The sequence below is a fragment of the Toxotes jaculatrix genome, chromosome 9 (genome assembly GCF_017976425.1).
Source record: "Toxotes jaculatrix isolate fToxJac2 chromosome 9, fToxJac2.pri, whole genome shotgun sequence".
Classification (NCBI taxonomy): domain Eukaryota; kingdom Metazoa; phylum Chordata; class Actinopteri; family Toxotidae; genus Toxotes; species Toxotes jaculatrix.
In genome coordinates this window covers 2,736,882-2,755,703 of record NC_054402.1, presented here as the reverse complement: position 1 = coordinate 2,755,703, position 18,822 = coordinate 2,736,882, and the positions used below count along the sequence as shown (strand labels likewise).

General features: G+C 43.8%; 2 protein-coding genes across 3 annotated transcripts in view; both read right to left on the bottom strand.

Moving 5' to 3' along the window:
* Positions 1 to 4,831, bottom strand: part of arrb1 (arrestin, beta 1) — a 16,684-nt gene extending 11,853 nt beyond the window's left edge. Inside the window, exons 1-2 of the mRNA XM_041045645.1 lie at positions 4,715 to 4,831; positions 2,995 to 4,323 (exon numbers count right to left, since the gene is read on the bottom strand). Of these exons, the coding sequence (XP_040901579.1) occupies positions 2,995 to 3,014 (20 nt within the window). The 5' untranslated portion in view covers positions 3,015 to 4,323; positions 4,715 to 4,831. The remainder of the gene's footprint in view (positions 1 to 2,994; positions 4,324 to 4,714) is intronic.
* Positions 4,366 to 18,822, bottom strand: LOC121186827 (protein Atg16l2). 2 transcript variants are annotated; one of them, XM_041045644.1, is made up of 18 exons: positions 18,317 to 18,822; positions 15,813 to 15,870; positions 15,606 to 15,684; positions 14,963 to 15,036; positions 14,291 to 14,542; positions 14,078 to 14,143; positions 13,510 to 13,605; positions 13,380 to 13,433; positions 13,041 to 13,143; positions 11,847 to 11,952; positions 11,701 to 11,771; positions 11,497 to 11,568; positions 11,281 to 11,401; positions 11,089 to 11,194; positions 9,624 to 9,776; positions 9,492 to 9,539; positions 7,984 to 8,085; positions 4,366 to 7,509 (listed from the first exon to the last, which is right to left on the bottom strand). In XM_041045644.1, the coding sequence occupies exons 1-18, from the start codon at positions 18,504 to 18,506 to the stop codon at positions 7,416 to 7,418; spliced, it is 1,845 nt and encodes a 614-aa protein (XP_040901578.1). In that variant the 5' UTR covers positions 18,507 to 18,822; the 3' UTR covers positions 4,366 to 7,415. The 2 variants fall into 2 exon arrangements, with proteins under 2 accessions (XP_040901578.1, XP_040901577.1); XM_041045643.1 differs by having other exon boundaries at positions 13,041 to 13,146; positions 18,317 to 18,818.

Sequence of the window (18,822 nt, the reverse complement as noted above, 5' to 3'; positions counted from 1 at the left end):
CAGAACATGACACGACACGTGGGGATGGGGTGGGGGGTGGGGGGGTCTGACCTCACAGCTGGTTTCTCCCTATTTTCACCAAAATAAAAGCTGTGAAATGTTTCATATCCCAGAATTGTTGTTAGAAAAGCAGCTGTCGCTCATCGCAGGATGTGATTCATTGTTTCTGAGCTAAACTGGGCATCTGTGGTTTGTTTCCTGTCTCCCAGTCCTCCACCCAGGCTCCCACCCAGTCCTCCACCCAGGCTCCCAGTCCTACACCCTCTATCCATAGACCCTCGATCCAGAGAAAGAAAACCTCCATTAAAAAACTCTTTAACAGGAAATGAGACTAAAAGCCATGCTAACAGCTGTCAAGCTGTGCTGTAGCGGTGCTTGGAGCTAAATGCTAACACCAGCTCGCCAACATACTGTTTACCGTGTTCACCATCTTAGTTTAGAATGATCACAGTATAACATGAACCGAACTTCATATCAATTATTAATATTTACTGTCCACAGAGCTGCAAACAACTACACCAGAGAAAGCTCAGGAGACAGAGGAGATCTCAGACGTAGGACGGACTGACGTCTATGTTACGGATGTCCTCTTCATCGTCAGGCTCCTCAGTGACCCCGTGTCTGTCCACTGCTGCCAAAACTCAAAACCACTCTAATTACTTGAAGGCCTGGCACAGCTCAGCTCCCCCATAAATCTGTGAGCTGCTGATCCAAAAACTGTTGGCAGGTTCATTAGTCCAGCACCTTTAGACTACAAGACAAAAGGGCTTTAGGACAAGTTATAAAATAAAAACAAGCCACAATTACAGATTAATTCCTGGCAAACTTTGGTGGCTCCATGATGGTTCAGACTGAAATATCTCGAGTACAACTTCACAGAGCCGCGTGGTTTCTCTGAATATTTCTGAATGTGTCTTTCCTCAAAGGTTTAGTAGAAACCTGAAAAAAAATCTACTGGCTTTTTTTTTCTCCAAGTGTGTTATTTTTGATTGATGGGCCATAAAATAAAATTACACTTGCCCTCTCAGAACTCTTCATTTACTAAAGGAGGTTTGGTTGAATCGGGAATCAGAAGAGACAATATTTCAGTTTCTCTGTGCTTCTGTAAAACTCTCCAGCAGCTTTGAGTCTGAGCTGCTCTGTATGTCCCACTGATCACACTGAACTCATTAATATTCTCCTGACACAACACAGTCAGATCATTCAGCCTGCAAACACAGAAACACACTCAGCACTCAGATACAACACAATATCAACCAGAGCAGAGTCTGAATCAGGTTCTGTGTGGAACCACAACAACTTAAAGAACCTCTGCACCATTAAAAACACAAAAAGGGTCAGTGAGGCTGAAGTTAACAGAGCAGTTTCATTAAAACTGTGGCAGTTTTGCGGTAGTGAAGTGGTTCAGAGGTCTGTCTCTGTCAGAGTAAGACCGGGTCAAAGACCAGGAAATAAAATCCATTTACGATTCAAGCTTGAGGCGATAAACATAACACAAGGACAGGAACTGTAAGGACTGTAAAATAAAGTCTTCATATAGTAAATGACTAAATTAACTTAAGCGAAATACTACTACTAATATCTTTAAAAATAAACAGCCTGGTGATATGAGCAGGTCTGTAGCCACCAGGTGAACTAACTCAGCTGCAAACAGCCGGTTCAGCCTCCTTCTCTTTTTCTGCATGTAATTTCCTATCATGTCTATTTGAATATTGCTAACCTCCTGTTTATTACGTGGGTTTATTGCCTCTTTGATTACCCAACACGATTTGATTCGTCTATAACCTTGAACCTTCCCACAGACAAAACCGAGACAACTGCAGCCCATTAATTCAGTGAGTGTTGCTGTCTGCCTGAGCTCTGTTAAGAGTTGTTTTAAGCCTATGTTTCTTCACATTCAGTCAAACTCTCCCATCAACAGCTGCTGAATCAGCTGTGATCAGCTCCTGTTTGCAGTGAACCCATGGATGTACAGACAACTCCCACTGGATCACTGTGACACCGAAGGAAACTTAAAAACAGGAGGATTCTGAATGAAGTTCTGCAGCAGGTTCATTCTGGATGGATGTCACAGATAAGGATGTCCTCAGGAAGGGACGTCACACTGAATCACATCAACATGTGTTTCAGGTCTGTGTTCAGGTCTGAGTCAGTTAGACTCCAAAACCTCAGAGTCTCAGTCACCTCCATCGTGGAGTTGCAACGTGTTCTGATTGGTTGGCTTGTATTTGTGGGTCGTAGCCGTGTCACACTGTGAGAATTCGAATTTCTGAGATCTGGGGCCGCTGTTCTGGATTGTCCACCCCTGTCTCAGACGGCCCAGAATCCCCCAGTGCAGAGGGACCTTCGGAGGAGTTTGACTCAGGGTAAATACCAGTTTGCTCTCTGTGTCAGGGGACAGACTGGTCTGGTACATGGTACTGGACTCAGCCGGGAATCAAATGTAAGAATCACACACAAACTAATTAAGATCATGAGTTTACAAATCCAGGTTTCCCATAAACCACCGTGTGATGGAGGTCAACGGTAATAAGTCAAACAACTCATTGACTTTGTAAACTAGTACGAAGTAATGAGTAATCGATTACATTTTTCAAGTAACTTGCCCGACAATGGCTGCCACCCCCCACCCCCCTTTAGGCTCATGTTTCCTGTCTGTCTGTACTATCAAAATAAAGGCAAAAATGTAAGAAAAAAAAAGAAGAAGAAGAAACCATCAGTGCTCAGAGACGTCACACTGCTGGAGGTTCTGACAGAACGTTATGTAATGTTACAACAACAGCACACGCACGCACGCACGCACGCACACATACACACACACACACCTCCCGTGTATTTGCATTTAAAGGTTCTGTGAGGACCCAGCAGCGGAACAATGTGAAGGAACCATAAATCACAAACAGCAGCACTGTATGAAAACACACACACGCTTATCAGGGTGTGTTACCCCCCCACACACACTCACACATATATACAAACACACACACACCTTACCTGGTTCCTTTATCTCCCATCCTGACGACGCCAACAAGCTGACAGCAGCCGGACGGAGAGATGATGGAGGAGGAGGAGGAGGAGGAGGAGGAGGATGTAGGGATGCCGTCACCGTGGAAACTGAGGGGAGGATGTCTCTCTCTCTCTCTCTCTCTCTCAGGAAGACGTCCTCATGTCGTCAGATTCTTCTCAGCTCACGGAAAAACCTCCATCTGAGCTCCAATGCACGGAACGACTGACTGAATCCACCACTCTGCTGCTCCTCCTCTTTAACTCACCCTCCTCCCTCCCTCCCTCCCTCCCTCACCGCCTGCCTGCCTCTGTCTCTCTCTCTCTCTCTGCTGTCAGACTCATTAGCAGTAAAATGTGTTAAAACATGAAACACCCACAGGACAGATTTTATTTCTGTCTGTGACATTAACATCAAGCTGAGAGCTGGACTCTGACCTCCATCATCCCTCCACCCGTCTGTCCTTCAGTAAATAAATAAAAAATATTCCTTTATATTTTAGCTCTAAACTTCACAGATTTTCCGGACTCAGACGTCAAACTGCCTCAGAGCAGAAAACAGCCTGCAGAGAAAAACAGAGCAGAGTTTAAGGCATCTGTATGGAAGATTTATAGAGTCAAAACAAAGTCCAGACTTCACCACAGACTCCAGCTTGCTTGAAAAATTACCCATAATCCATGGCAAAATGGATGCAAAGAAGTAAAACTGAATAATTATAATATATACCATATTTATTTTATATTTATCTGACATGATGAGGGTGCACATGGGTGTGTAAGTATCCAGAGGGTTAGGATCAGGTTTGGATTCAGCCCTTGAGGTAGCAGTACGTATGTTGCCTCAGAGGCAAAATCCAGGGCAATAAAATAGGCCTGGTCCATAAATGATCAGGAGAAGGAGACTCAGATGAGAGATTGAGATTTTGTCCCATGTGGGTTTTGTCAGTCAGAGGACACAATGAGCCCGACCAAAAGGTAGAAGCGATGGCCCCGATGATGCCACAGAACATTTCAGGAATTTTGTGGTGAAGCCTTTAAGTTTTCTCAGGGCTGGACTGTTGATCCTGGTCTCAGTTACTCTGCTGCATATTATCAGTCCTTCAGCTCAGGGCAGCGATCGGTTTCTGTGGGTTGGTGGTCGGGTCGGTCGGTCGGCCAGGTCAGAGGCAGCAGCTGCTTCGTGTTTTTCATTAATGACCTCAGTGTGAAACGGCCTCCAGCGCTGAAGCTTCTTCTCCTCCTCCTCCTCATCATCATCATCATCACCCCGTATTTTTAAAATGCGACGATGAGACTTCAACGGTTTGTCATGAAAAACGCCTGAAAGCAGAGACAAGCGAGGAGACGACAGGACGAAGGACAGACGGTTAGGAACCAGAGTTTATTAGGAGTAAAGACAGTTGGATCATCGGTTACAGCTGCAGAGTGTAAACATCAGAAAACAGAAAATCTAAAGTCAGAGCGACATCAGCTGAGAGTCTCTGTTCGTGTTCTGTCTTCTTCTACATCAGAGATGTTTTCAGTTTCACGATGGCCGTCAATTTACAGTTAGAGTCTTTGTTGTTAAATCATCTTTAACCCTCCATATCCCAGTCCAAAGACGTTCACATAGAAAAATATGAATAATGTCTGCCGTCTCAGAGTAAAAACCAGAAGCAGTGTGACGTCAGAGCTACAGAAGCTCCTCAGGTGACTACAGACGTGAGTTTACCTGAGGCCTGATCTGAAGCAGCAGTTTGTCTCTGAGCTCAGGACCGATGCCTGTTTCAACAGCATCTTCCCTCAGTCCCTCAAAAAAAAAATCAATACAGGTCACAAAAGGTCAAACAGAGAAACAGTTTCACTGAATAAATAACACAACAAACAGAACAGCCTCAAACAAAAAAAGCAAAGAATCAAACCAAAGGCAGCAGAGCAAAAAGGGATTTCACCATCAGGAGCCTCTGACCTGAATATATATTAAAAATAATAAAAATCAGTAGGTTCAGTGGAAACAAACAACAGAAATACGTTTATAAAAAAATGACCAATAACTGTAAACATTTTCTGGAACAGTTCATGGAAGAGACAGAGGATTTTTGTGGGTGATGAAGTTCCTCTCTCTCAGGTGGAAAAGGCAGCAACGCGAGTGTTTCAGAAAAAGGCCAGAAGCTCTAACATCTTCGTGTTTGTCTGAAAACGCTGACACGCATCAGATCAGCTGATCAGCTCTGGATGTTACAGCAGCTGATTTAAAGGGACGTAAATCTCTCGGCTTCGTGTCTGTGCTCTTCCTCTCTCTCTCTGTGTTCAGACTCCATCGGCGCCTCCGGCTCTCGACTTTTCCCTTTGAAGCTGCTGACTTTCCCTCTTCAAAGCCGAGCGGCCAAACAGAGGATTAATGCACACGCCTTTTAAATGTAAATCCAAGGCTGAGACCTGCAGCGCTGCGGAGCAGTCACACTTCAGGATCCAGAACCAGAATACATGAAACTCCTCACCCTGACTCTTCTGCATCAGATGGATTTGTCACGATAAACGTCCAGACTCAGATGTTTGTTTCTCCGGCTGCTTCTGAATTTCAGTTTTTCTCTACACCTGTGAGGAAAAGCCTGCGCTGACAGGGTTTCTGCGTGTACATGTAAGATGTGTTAAAGCCTTATAATTCCACAGGTCGATGCCTTCACTGCCAACACGTGAACAATATCAGTCAGAAGCAGTGGGGACGATAAGGCCTGGAATTACTGACATTCGTGTCACATTTCCCTGCTGTATAACGATCACTCCTAATAATATCATTAATTAATCATTAAATACGACCTTGAACCGGATGAGCTATAGAAGATGGACGGAAGGGCGGTAGGGGTGGTGAAAAAAATCGATTATAGATTAATCGCGATTATATTATGGACGATTATGAGTCGATTATTAAATGTCCGAAGATTTTTTTTTTTACTGTAATACACAACAGTGACTCCTCCAGTTACTGTGTCATACAGGATTTAACCGCGAGGCGGAGCTGTTGACTAACAATCATAACAAAACACCCTGTAACAGAACCAGCGAGCGAGCTTACTATGATAGCAAGACGAGAGGCGAAATGGACGAAGAAAAACCATTAACCAGCAACCAGCCAATCCATCCAGCTCCATCTGGGCTTAGAGCGAGCGCGTGGATGCATTTTGGTTTTCATGGCAAACTTTGCCGCACTAAGCTAAAGTACTGTGGCAATACCAGCAACATGAGGGCTCCGGGTTCGAACCCCGGTCTGAGCTCCTCTGTGTGGAGTTTGCATGTTCTCCTAGGTGAGTGTGTGCGTGTGTAGTTATCTGTCTTTGCGTGTCGGCTCTGCGATTGACTGGCGACCGGTCCAGGGTGAACCGGGCCTCTCGCCCGTAGTCAGCCGGGATAGGCTCCATCTCCGCCGCGACCCTGACGGATAAAGTGGTATAGAAAACGGATGGATGGATGAGGGCTCACATGTCGCGCTTCCATCCAGAGGAGGCTGCGTGCGCTAAAGACAACCGCCTAAAGTCTGTCATTCCACCGAATCATTCTTTTCTGGTGGAAACTGAAAAGCTCAACGGTTTTTTTTAAGACTTTTCAGGACCTGCACAGAGCCTGTCTGAGGAGGGCAAACAAACCTGAGCCTGAGCTCCAGCTGTACGTCACCCGCTGACCAATCAGTTCTCCATGAAACCTCCGAATCTGCCTCTGGTCTCTGGACTGTGTCCTCTTCACACTCTTACACCTCTGACTTTCAGTACAACTCTGACTGCAGATCCACATCAAGTCCGACCTCTGTCCTCAGAAACAGAGACGTCGGCGGTCAAACTGTCTTCACCAGGCTGATATCAACAGTTAACTAGACAGAAAACAGGACACCACTTTGGGGAGTTCTGTGCAACCACCTGTTCTTAACAGTCATCAAGCCCAAGGACATGGCGGGCAGCTCCGACTGTCACCCAGCACATCATACAAGAAATAAAACCCCACATTTCACTCCCTGAACACGCCACACTCAAAAACCAAAAAAGTAAAACATTTTAACAAAAAACCTGCACCCGTTTGTTTTTCCACATTTTCTCGATTTCCCTTTTTCCTGCTGTTATTCAGGTTTTGGTCGCCATGATGTGAGTGTCTTCCCATTTCATTTCATTTCTTTTCTTTTTTGCAGTTTTTTCATTTAATATTCCACAAAAAGAAGCTTAATGTTGGTAGAAACTCTTTGTGCTTTCCCTTAATGTCTCGGTTAATGTTCCTCAGTTATGCTAAAAAAAAAAAAACACAAAAAATTGCACTGCACTGCAAAAAAGTAGAAAATTTTTTGCGTCCCTTTTGTCCAATCAACAAACAGCTTAAAAATCCCTAAAACAGCTCTATGATCAGTTTGTTTTTCCAGGTGGGAATGTTATTCTTGTGCACTGGCTGTTTCAGATGTCGCTCCAGAGGACAGCCCGCCTACTCTTGTCCACGCTGACGACGTATTCGCCGGACAGAGACCAGGACACAGCACTGATGGATGAACTAAAGAGGGAGGAGAGGGGGGCTGTTAAAGGAACAGTCCAACATTAGGTTTAATAACGTGGAGTCCCTCAGGGAAGCATCCTGGAGCCTCTGATCTTTCTATTAAACCTTATAGAGATTCACAGGAGCAGTTTAACATTTAGTACATTATACAGAGTGCAACTATTCATCAGTATGTCCACTGACTATATATATCATGTTGCAACACCATGAGAAAAGCAGCTAGAAGTGCTGATGTAAAGCTCTTTTTTTATACACTCCTGTGTTATTTTTTCTTGTACTCTGGGTTCAGACCTACAGTGTGTGCTGTTTCCTGTTCTTACGGCTTTCATAAGGTTTGGGGTTCCTCAGGGAAGCGCTCTGGTGCCTCTCATCTTTCTATTAAACCTTGTAGAGATTTACATGAAAACTAAATAAAACCTTCCAAACCTGATTTGAACTGATTGGTGCACGCATTGATCAGCTGATTTATACCTGTGTTTGTCAGGTAGGCAGGTCTCCAGGTTGCTGGTCGAGACATTCCAGATGTAAACGGTGCCATCTGCTGAACCAGCCGCCACAAAACAACCGTCTGGACTGAAGAGAGAGAGCGTTGGTTTAGACTGAGAGAGAATCGTCCTAACAGTATAAAACGTTGGTAAGTTCCTACACCGCTGATGTATGCTAAGATGATGAAACGACTTGACTTCCTGCAGATTAATTACAGTAAAACAGAGTTGAACAAATATTTAAAATAAAGTTTCAAATGATAAATTATTATCTACTTGGCTTTGGTGGACCTCTGTCGATATTTTCAGTCAGAAGCTTTAAGAAGTTAATTCTGGAAAATCAGCTGCTTCAAAACATAGAATCTCAAGTTTTTTCTTAAAGACTTTTTACTGATAGGTTCATACAATCAGGGGTCCCCACACCTAAAAAACTACATTTCCCCCGATCATCCAAACAATGTCCAAACATCCAAGCTGGATCCCGCCTGATCACATGACCAAGCTTCAGACATGAGGAAGTGACTGACGGTGTTGGGATCTACACGTATGTGATAAAAAAGTCATTTTTCGTGTGTTGCAGGCTGGCGTTCGATCTGAGAGAGAACATCTCAGGGAACCCTAACTGTCAGTGTGTGTGTATCAGTGTTTCTGTCAGAGAGCTGAACAGACACAAAGCATCCTGGTCCTGCTGTCGTCATGGAAACTGCAGAAAATTAGCCGTGGAGCTCTCATCTCATCCCTCATCTTTCTCTCTGTCCGTCCATCTTCCTCTGTTTTTATCTCTGTTTTCTGGTGGTTTGATCACAGACCCGCTGATCGATATCAGGTGACTAAAAACACAAATACTGATCACAAATAAATTATACTCTGAATGAACCTGGGCACACACTCTGCTCTCATCATGGCGCCTCCACCTCCTCCAGTGTTTCACACACTGATCCAGAATCTTTACCTGAACACACAAACTCAAGGTTACAGCTCATCCGGAGGCCTGGACCACGAGTTCACCTCAGTCCGGCGAGCATTGGCGGTCCAGGATCACCTGACTGCTGCTGCAGTGTTTTTAACAGTAAATCTTAAGTAAAAATGGTTTTCACAACTTTTCAGCCATTTGATGAAAACCTGAAGAGAAACTTCAGAGATTTTTTGTTTAATCAAATTTAACCAAACGCTTACTCTTTAACAGTTTCCGAACTTTTTCCTGGGAAGTGGTTTTGAAAGTTTAGAAAGAAAAAACCAGGACGGATGTTACAACTTTCAAGCTGTTTAACACGCAACACGCAAACACAACATGTGTAAATGATATTTCATTGTATATGATCACAACCTGAACACACCTGAGACCTGAGGTTTTTTCTTATTGTTTCCTTTGGAGCAAACAGAGCACTGACTCCACATCAGCTCGCTGTATCAGCAGGTTCTCAAATCCCAAACACAAACCAGGCCTCTCTAACACACCACCCAGGCTGTAAAGACCAGGACCAGCGAACCCACCTGATCACGGCTTTGGTGCAGTCGCTGCCGCATTTAAACCCTTCAGCTCTGACGGAGACAGAAACACACAGTCAGTCACAGCTCTTTGCATTGAGCACACACACAAACTTTATTAGATTCCGACGTTTATACCTGAAGCACATGCGGTCGTTGCTCCATCTCCTCAGGTCGACCAGCTGGAGGCAGTCGTCGCGGCAACAGCTGAGCAGCTGACGATGGTCGGCGCTGAGGTCCAGTGAGGTGACTTTACCCTGAGCAGGAAGCTCCTGGACGCAGCTCTCTGCCCTGAATTACAACATGTCACCTTGAATTAACTTCAATGTGTTTAAACTCACACAAAAACATCTGGATTTTTTTTTCCTCATTTCCTCAAAGTTTCCTGAAAAGTTTCCTTTGCCGAACGTGGGACAGTGATTGATTGGTCACCTGAAAATCTGAATTCTTTTCTCTGAATCAGATCTGAAGCCATTCTGTCAGCCCAGCAGAGACAAACAAACCATTCAACATGCGACGAGAAAGACGTTTATGTTAAGAAACTTGTAATGAATCAGAGATTATTTGAGTTTAAATGATTTAAATTTCTCTGTTCATCAAAAACACACCAACTATTACCTTTGGATTTCAGACTCACACCGGACATCTGACTGTAACGCTGATTCAATTAATCAGTAGAACGTCCATTTGATTTTAACAACATACAGTAAATACAAAAATGGGAAAATCATCATCTTTTGAAAGGAACCAACTGCAGCCTCTTTACACCAGACTTCACCTATAAAACGACACGTTTTAAGCTCAGTTTAAATGTGGAAGAATAAATGTGAATATCAGGTTAGATGTTCACTGACCAACCAGAGAACATAATAATGTCACTAGTTAACAGTTAATGAATCTGATTTTATTGATTTTAACTGATCATAATTTATGATGTAAAGTGTCACTGATCAAACACTCTATAAATATAAGCTATCATGATGATCATATTATTAAAATCTGGCCAATCACAGACCACTGAACGATCTTATTGTCCAATCAGGAGCGGGGAGTGTGGATGGTGGTGTGTGTTTGGTGGACAGAGCTGCCAATCATCTGCTGGGTCAGACTGCAGGGGGTAGGTGTGGGTGGGTGGGGTGGGGTGGGGGGTGGGGGGGGGGGCATGTCCTGTAGGCTGAGCTGTTGCTAAGCAACAGAGGAAGACGGGGAGTCGCCGTGGAGATGGCTGTGAGGATGAATGAGAGGTGTCAGGGGTCTAAATTACAGCCATCAGTCAGAGCAGAGCTGCAGCCAACAGAGACATGATTCTACTGTGTTTCTACGATATTTCTACTGCGTTTTTACTGTGGTTCTCCTGTTTCCACGACGATGAACATGAGCGTTTGATGTTTCCTGACGTTGTGCGATGTGATGTGCTCGGCATCAGAACCTGATTCTAATGATTCTACTGAAAGAAAGCGAAGCGGATTCGTGAGGAGAGCTCGATGTCAGGCCTGACAATGAAGTGCAGAAATGAAGTGATGATGGTGATGAAGTGGTAAAGTGATCAGCATAACATGAGGAGGCTTTGAATAAGTGAAGTGATGAAAGAGTGAAGAGTCACCTGGCGTCCCAGACTCGGATCTTACAGTCGTAGTGTCCGCTGATGATGCAGTTCTCAGAACAGACCAGGTCGCTGCAGAACGACGCCACTTCAACTTCCTGCACACCTGCACAGACAGGTCCACCAGTTAGCAACACACCGACCAGGTGTTGATCGGTGATCAGCCATTGATCATTGATCAGTGTGACTCACAGGCAGCTCTCTGCAGGTCCCACAGTCTGATGGTTCTGTCTGCACTTCCTGTCACCACCTGATGGGATAAACTGCTGAACCTCGCAGCCGTTACCTTCCTGCTGTGACCCGTCAGAGTCAACTGACAGGTGGACGGACAGGTGAGACAGGTGAGACAATCTTAATTGGTAAAGTAGCACGTTAAATAAGGTGATGCGATAAAATTATCATTGTTACCTTGGGAACGGAGTCGTCCAGTCGCCACAACAAGGCTGACTTATCGTAGGACGCCGCGAGGATCAACAAACCCTGAAATCAAGAAATCAATGTGTATCAGAGAAACATCAGACTGCTCCTTTAACGACCAGGTGTGATCAGAGTCAGAGCTCAGGTGGTTCCAGCACAGGTGAGTTCAGTTTCAGGTTCAGGTGTTTCACTCACCCTCGGCTCGAAGTCGATGCAGGTGATCCCCTCTGTGCTGCCGTCCAGCGTCGCTCTGTGGGTCAGCGAGCCTGGTGACGACAGCAGCGAGTTCACGCCAACGTCAAAATGAATTATAATGACAAACTGACCGGAGATCAGTTTACCTGCTCTGACCTCCCACAGTTTGACGACCCGGTCTGTTCCTCCGGTGGCCAACAGATCTGAACTCGAGCTGAACCTCGCAGCGTTGATGCCTTGCTCGTGGGCCTCCTGTCAGAACGAGACGGGTGGAAACTTTCATTCTTTTTCCTCAAAGCTTCTTTTGTTCAGTGTCAAGCAAGGCAGCAAATTCTGTTCTGGGCTGTGAAATAAAAACAGAAATCAGTGGAGGCCTGAGCCTGGCCTCACAGGTGCGTCACAAAGTCAACCGTGAAGTAAGTTTCAACATTCAGTGCAAACAGAGCTGCAGCGTTTCAGACATCATGAGCTGCAAAAAAAAAAAAAAAGACGAGTGAAGAACGACAACGAGTTTCTGAGAACCACATGTGAACATCATGTTAAAGAAAAGAATCTCAATGAAAAAAACTGAAAAACTGCAAAGTGCTGGATGCACCTGGATTCAGAGTAAACCAGTGAACCTGCTGTCTGTCCCTCAACTGCTGACCCCACCCTCCAACCAGCCCACGTCATCCTGCTGCCGATTTTTTAAGGACGTAAAAATATAAACACAGTGGGAACGCAACAAGAACGTTGCTCCAAAAACCAGTACCACACAGGTACTGAGAAGAACCAGGTCACAGGTCATTAAGTTCCAGCTGTGACATGCATGAGGCTCAACACAGTGAGGACATGGAGGTGATGTGGAAACACAACCTGCCGCTTCTTTAAAGAGAGGCATGATGGGTAATGAGACGAAGACAGAGGAGGTCTTTGTCAAACACAGGGGCACACTGTGTGTGTGTGTGTGTTTTCATGAATAAACCAACTCCTCCTTCACCTCAACCACAATCTCTGTTCAGTTCAAACGAACTTTATTAACATAAAGTTCGTTTGAACAAAACGATCAATCAGAACCAAATTATAAATAAACATTGATATTAATTATTCTGATTGGTTTGATTCACATCCTGCAGTTTTGTTCACCTGCTGCTAACGAAGCTCATCAGCTCGTTATGACTCCTGCAGCTGCACTGGTCTGATTATGACCCAAAGTTAGAATCAGTCCCAGAGGACTGAGACGTCCCCCCTCAGAGTCCTGAGTCCGGTCTGTCCTCAGACATGAAACATGCTGAGGATCTGATTGTGTGTGTCCACACAGCATGCGCATCGAGTTATAACACCAAGTTATTGTGTATTACCAGGACTTGTAGAGCTCTCGCAGGGACTCTGGCAGACAGACAGATTCGAACAGGACACATCAGGTCCTCCTCGAGACTGCAGACTGATTGACCACGCCTCCTCCTGCTGACATCACACACACACACACAAATATTTGTCTCTCTGAATAGTTCAAATTATTTGTTTTACATCATAAACAACGTTTCTGTGCAGCTGTGTGCTGGAGCAGTTCAGAACCTGCTGCTGCTTCAATAAAAGTTCATCACAAAATTTTATTTAGAATTTCAAATTTATTTATAATTTTAATTACAGATAAAAATTCATTAGAACCGAAACTTGACCAGGACGGGAGCACTCACTCGAACAGCTCTTTGATGGAGGTGAGGATCCTCGGAGACGTGGCCGACGCCGATCTGAGAAAAAGAGAAAACCTGTGTTTAATAAGTTAATAAGAGGGTCAGATGAGTTTCAGGTGTAAACACGTCTCACCTGAACAGTCTGGTGTGTTTTCGTTCTGTGGACTCGGTGGACCGGTCTTCGTTCTTCGGGGACGTTGATCTGGAGGTTGGAGCGGAGCTGGAAGAGCTGAAACACAAAACACGCCGACACACCGACATCAAACGTGACATAAACGTCACACACTCACAACATCCTGTGCGTCAAAGTTAAACTACCAAAATAAAAGTCCCTGACTGTCTCTACAATGTCCGTCAGTCACCGTTTCAATCGTTTCTGTGAAACATTCATCTCCTCAAAAACACTTCCAAAAATATATTTACAACATGGGAGAAAAAACACAGAACCGTAGGTTCCTTATGTAAAAGCTTGTTGTGGGTCGTGTTTGGAAGCTGCTTTTGTTTTAAATGTATTTCAACTTTTTTCTCCTCAAAATATTCCGAAATATTCCAAATATTTCTCAGAATATTACGACTTTTTGTGAAAATTTACAGTGATATTCTATTTTCTTGAAATAAATCAACTCTCAATATTCCAAAATATTCAAAATACTTTTCTACATACTTTTTAATATTTAGACTTGGCTGGACGTGGATCTTACCTGTCTATGTTGACCTTTGACCTGGCAGCGGTCTGCAGCTCCTTCTGCAGGTTTGCTTCACGAGCTCTGACGGAAACATCAAGAAACGAGACGTTAGCGTCACAGGTCAAGCACGAATCCAGAAATCGACAAGTCACCACGGAATCAGTACGCTGATTTTAACTGCAGTATTACAGGTGTATTCAGGGGTGACGGACAGGTGCGTTCAGGTACCTGGACCTGCGCTCGTTGCGGCTGTTCATGCGAGCAGCAGCCTGCTGTTTCAGGTGGATCATTTCCTCCAGCAGGTGGTGTCCTCTGATGTTCTCCTCCCTGAGTCTTGCCTCCGCCGCCCTCTGTCGCTCCAGCAGGGCGTCGTACTCCATCTTCAATGCTCCGTTCTCCTCCTGAACCTGCTTCACCCGCTCCTGCAGCTCCTGATGGGTCTCAGACGCATCCACCAGCCGGCGCCTTTCCTCCTCCAGCCTGATAAACGAGAGGCAGAACAAAAGTCAGAATATTTCAAGAAAAAAAGGTTTGTGCGAGTTTTTAGTTCTGAATTTTTAGGAAGATTTCGACAATAAACTTAAAATGATTTTAGAAAACTGAGGTTTATTTTGAGGAGATATTATAATAAGAGGAAATAATCGGAATGATTTGAGAAAAACTCAGAATGTTACAAGATCATGACCTAATATTGTTATCATTTTAACACTGTGTCATTAGATGAGTTAAAATTCTGACTTAATTCTTTAACCGTTTTCTAACAGTTCCATCAGCTGTGACGATCTGGAGGACCCAGTCTGATTTAAGGGCCATAGTCGGTTCGTCTGAAACTGGCTGAGACCTCAGTTCAGTCAGAGCTGCAGGCGACAGGTGAGCTGACAGGTGGCCTGTGTTACTCACCTGACATGGCGCTCCTCTAGAACACATTCCTTGATCTTAATCTCCTGCTGCAACTCCACTGCCTGATAGGCCAACTGCAACAAAACAACAGAGGCACAGAAGAAGAGTGAGGAGGACTCATGTCCCTGTGATTCTGGTCATGTGATTCTGATTTGACTGACAGGAGTTTAATCTTAGATCTGTCCTTTAATCTTCCTGTTTCATCATCTCTGGATGATGTCCATCCAGAGACAAACATCTCAGAATAAACCCGCTGCAGAACTTCATTCAGAATCCTCCTGTTTTTAAGTTTCCTTCAGTGTCACAGTGATCCAGTGAGAGTTGTCTGTTCATCCATGGGCTCACTGCAAACAGGAGCTGATCACAGCTGATTCAGCAGCTGTTGATGGGACAGTTTGGCTGAATGGAAACAACAGATCATGTCAGATTTGACATGATGGAAATAATACAGAAAAAATAAACATGGACGCCTCACACCAGCCAAAGTCTCTTGCTCAGGGTCATTAAACCTGAATTTAACAGGTACGACCTCAGAACACTGATCCTGAGTCAGTCTCAGTCTGATGCAGTCAGATGTGATGAGATTTACTTCTTATGTGACCAGGTGTTGCTCTATGTGCAGGTGCGTGTTGTTGTCTCTCACCTCTCCTGTGGTCTTCTCCACCTGGTTTTTCTGGTGGAGCAGAGAGGAAATGGAGCTGCTGCTGTCAGGGGAGGGGCATCTGGATACAGAAAATAAACATACCCTCAGCATCATCACATGTACACACACTGTAAACGCACACAGTCTGAACGCTGAATCTGTACAGTGTGTGTCAAAGGTCAGCTCAGGTGTCTCCAGGTGAGTTACCTGATGGAGCAGCTCAGTATCCCTTTGGCCAGACTGGTTTTCTCCAGCAGCTGAGTGTCTGAAAACAAAAAACAGAATCAGTGAAGTCGACAGAAGAAAACTGAGACCTGAGACTCAGAGATCTCCCGTCTCAGGTAACAACACCTGAGCTGAGGAATGTGACACAGTATTAGGAGCAAAAAATCTTCCAAGATTTCAAGAACCCGCAGATTCACAGAACAAATGAATTAAACTGATGCGGAAATGCTAGTAATGCATGCTAGCTGTGTTGACCATCAACAAGAGCTGTTAGTTATGCTAACATTAGCTAGAGAGCTAAGTGATGAAAAATAAAATGTAAATTGTGATTTTTGTTTCTGTTCAAAGCACTGTCACAGAGAAATTTGCACCAAACTCCATACAAAATCTGACGAATTAATGATTCCTGCTTTCTCATCTTTCTAGTAAAAGTCTTTTTTTAAAATTAGAAAATAAAATTCATGTCCCAACGACATAAAACAACAAGAACAAGATTTTGTTGGCTTTGTTTTTTTTTTTTTTAATTCAATGTCTAGATTAGATACTAAACATAAACAACAGTGTTTATGTTTCACCCTCTCCCTAAAGTAAAATGAAATCAGTTATTTAAGCAAGTGTTTTATATAAGAACAACATACCCTTCCACCTTCTTTCTGTATTTCTTCTTTCTGAACCCCTTTGTTTACCCTGAACCCTGACAGACAACATAGCACTAAGTTATGACACGTTTTTCCTGTGAATTCTTTCATGGGTGACTTGCTTTTGTCTGAGTCACTGTCCACCAACATCTCTTTAACCTACATGACTTGTTTGTGTCAGTGGACACTTCCCTGAAGGTCAGTTTATCACACACAGTACTGTCAGGTGTGATCAGTGGGTTGATGCTGGTGGTCATGTGGTTCTCTGATGATGGAGAGAGATGTTTCATCCATCAGCATCACCTTCCCTGACGCTGCCAAACAGTGTGCAGAGGATAAAGCCACTGCAGACGAATAATCTGTCACACATGAGTCACCTCTGAGAGGAAGTGGAACAACATGAGGTTTAGTTTACTGACAATTTCCTGTCTCTGAATGGCAACAAAATAAAGGAACTTATTTACTGTGAACAGAGCAGCTGTCAGAGTTAGTCAAAATATTCATTTAACTTCTGATGACTAAAGCTGGGTATAGGGTCGATGGAAGGGCTTAAAGTCTCAGTGTGGATATGTGCTGCGGATGAAATGAGTAAACAAAGTTTGTCTCAACTCCAATTTTTTTAAAAATTCACCTGCAGCAAACTTTGTGTTTTAACAGGTGTAAAATCAGGTAGGATGTTTACAGCTGGATTTCAGGGTTGACAAATTAAAACACATGATATCAGACTTATGATTAAAAACTATCAAAGTTTTTTTGAACAGAGTTTGGTTCAGAGACATCGTACCTGCTCGTCAGGCCAACAGAATAAAAAGTTTACTAAAGACAGGACTTGAATTGGGTTGGATTTATTCGATAGACTTGAGCCAGACTATATTCAAAAAACTTAAAATTTATCATTGGCATTGTAATTTCAAAGCTGAGAACTGAAACTTCATTCTGAAACTACATTTGGAACATAACAGACAAAAACTAAACTCAGCTAATCTGGAATTTTGTTAGTTCTCTTATTGCCATTGGTGCGATGGCAATAAAACTTTCTGGATTACCAGGCACTAAGTCTCTGAACCTAACTCCATTCAGAAATCTTCTGCTTTTTGCCTTTTCCTGAAAACTTGAGAAAACCAAGGTATATAATAATAAAAGGTGTAATAAAGTAAGAATTTTTAAAATTAAGGTTGGCTCATCTCCAACTGAAGAACTCTACAGGAGTGCCTACTACAATAAACCTCTGAGCATTTTTCCAGGAAAGACACCAGGAAGTATTTCTATGAACCAATCTCCATTTAAATAACTCAGTTTTCTGTATGCGTAGTGATTTAAATGTAGTTTGGCTCAAATCAGTTTAAAGAATAATACTTTAAAGAGTCTTAAGTGCATTACGTTCGCTGTGTCTTTTACTGAATAGCAATTAAGGCAACTTAAAAAAAAACCCATCTCCTTGTAATTATCAATTGTTAAATAGAATTTTTAGTGGATTTTGACTAATTTATAAATAACTTATTGTACTCTTATTTTACTCCTGACTGCAGTAAACAAGACTGCGTTTTTGAATATTAACGTTTTGGTGTTCTACCAGGCATGCAACCGAGAATTTGTACTCTGTACCAAACTCCATTGAAAAAAAACTTTTTTTTTTTTTTTTTTTGTTTTTGCAGAAGTTGCTTCGAAGTTGACGCCTGAATAATCTCAATCGCAGCCTTGTTATAAGAAACTGTTAAGTAAACAGATTTTCAAATGGAGATCGGTTAGGGAAAACGAACATAAATCTGGAACATGCTGGGCGTTAACTAAACCCAACCCATCTGTAACTGTGTTCAAACAGGTAAAACTTGTACTTGTCTGTCGTACAGAGGCGAATCAGGTCCTGGAACATGGCGTGCTGGCTACGGTCTCGGTGCTTCAGCTGACGGATGATGTGTCTCTTCCAGGTCTCCGCCGACCGGCCGCTTCCCCCCGGAGCCAGGACCCGGCCGCTCTGCTCCAACACCCCGACTGAATCTGTCATAGTTCGGCGGGAGGTGACGGTCACAGCGGCCATGATGCCCGCAGCCCGGGCTGCTTCATGCCGTGTCCCCGCTGCCAGACGCTCGCAGCCCAGTCTGATGTTTCAGACAGCTCTGCGTTAAAGCTCCGGTTCCTCTGACGGCCACCATGCCACCCTCCTCACTCCTGCTGTTGTTGATGTTTGTTTGGTTTGTTTTCTTACTTTTTTCTCTTCTGATTCGTCACCCCGGGGGCGGGGCTGAGGCCCGTGGCTCGTACTGCCAGCTGCCGGGTGTCTTAGCCAATCACTGCCCGCTCTCGCGTTTCTTTTCTTTTTTTGACTTAATGATTAACAAAAAAATAAATAAAAA

Excerpts from the sequence above, each read along its gene's own strand:
- LOC121186827 (XM_041045643.1), bottom strand. The coding sequence starts at position 18,506 with ATGGCCGCTGTGACCGTCACCTCCCGCCGAACTATGACAGATTCAGTC. Across the intron at positions 15,685-15,812 it reads ATACTGAGCTGCTCCATCAG|ATGCCCCTCCCCTGACAGCA; the intron begins GTAACTCACCTG and ends TTCTGTATCCAG. Across the intron at positions 9,777-11,088 it reads ATCCGAGTCTGGGACGCCAG|GGCAGAGAGCTGCGTCCAGG; the intron begins GTGACTCTTCAC and ends GTTGTAATTCAG.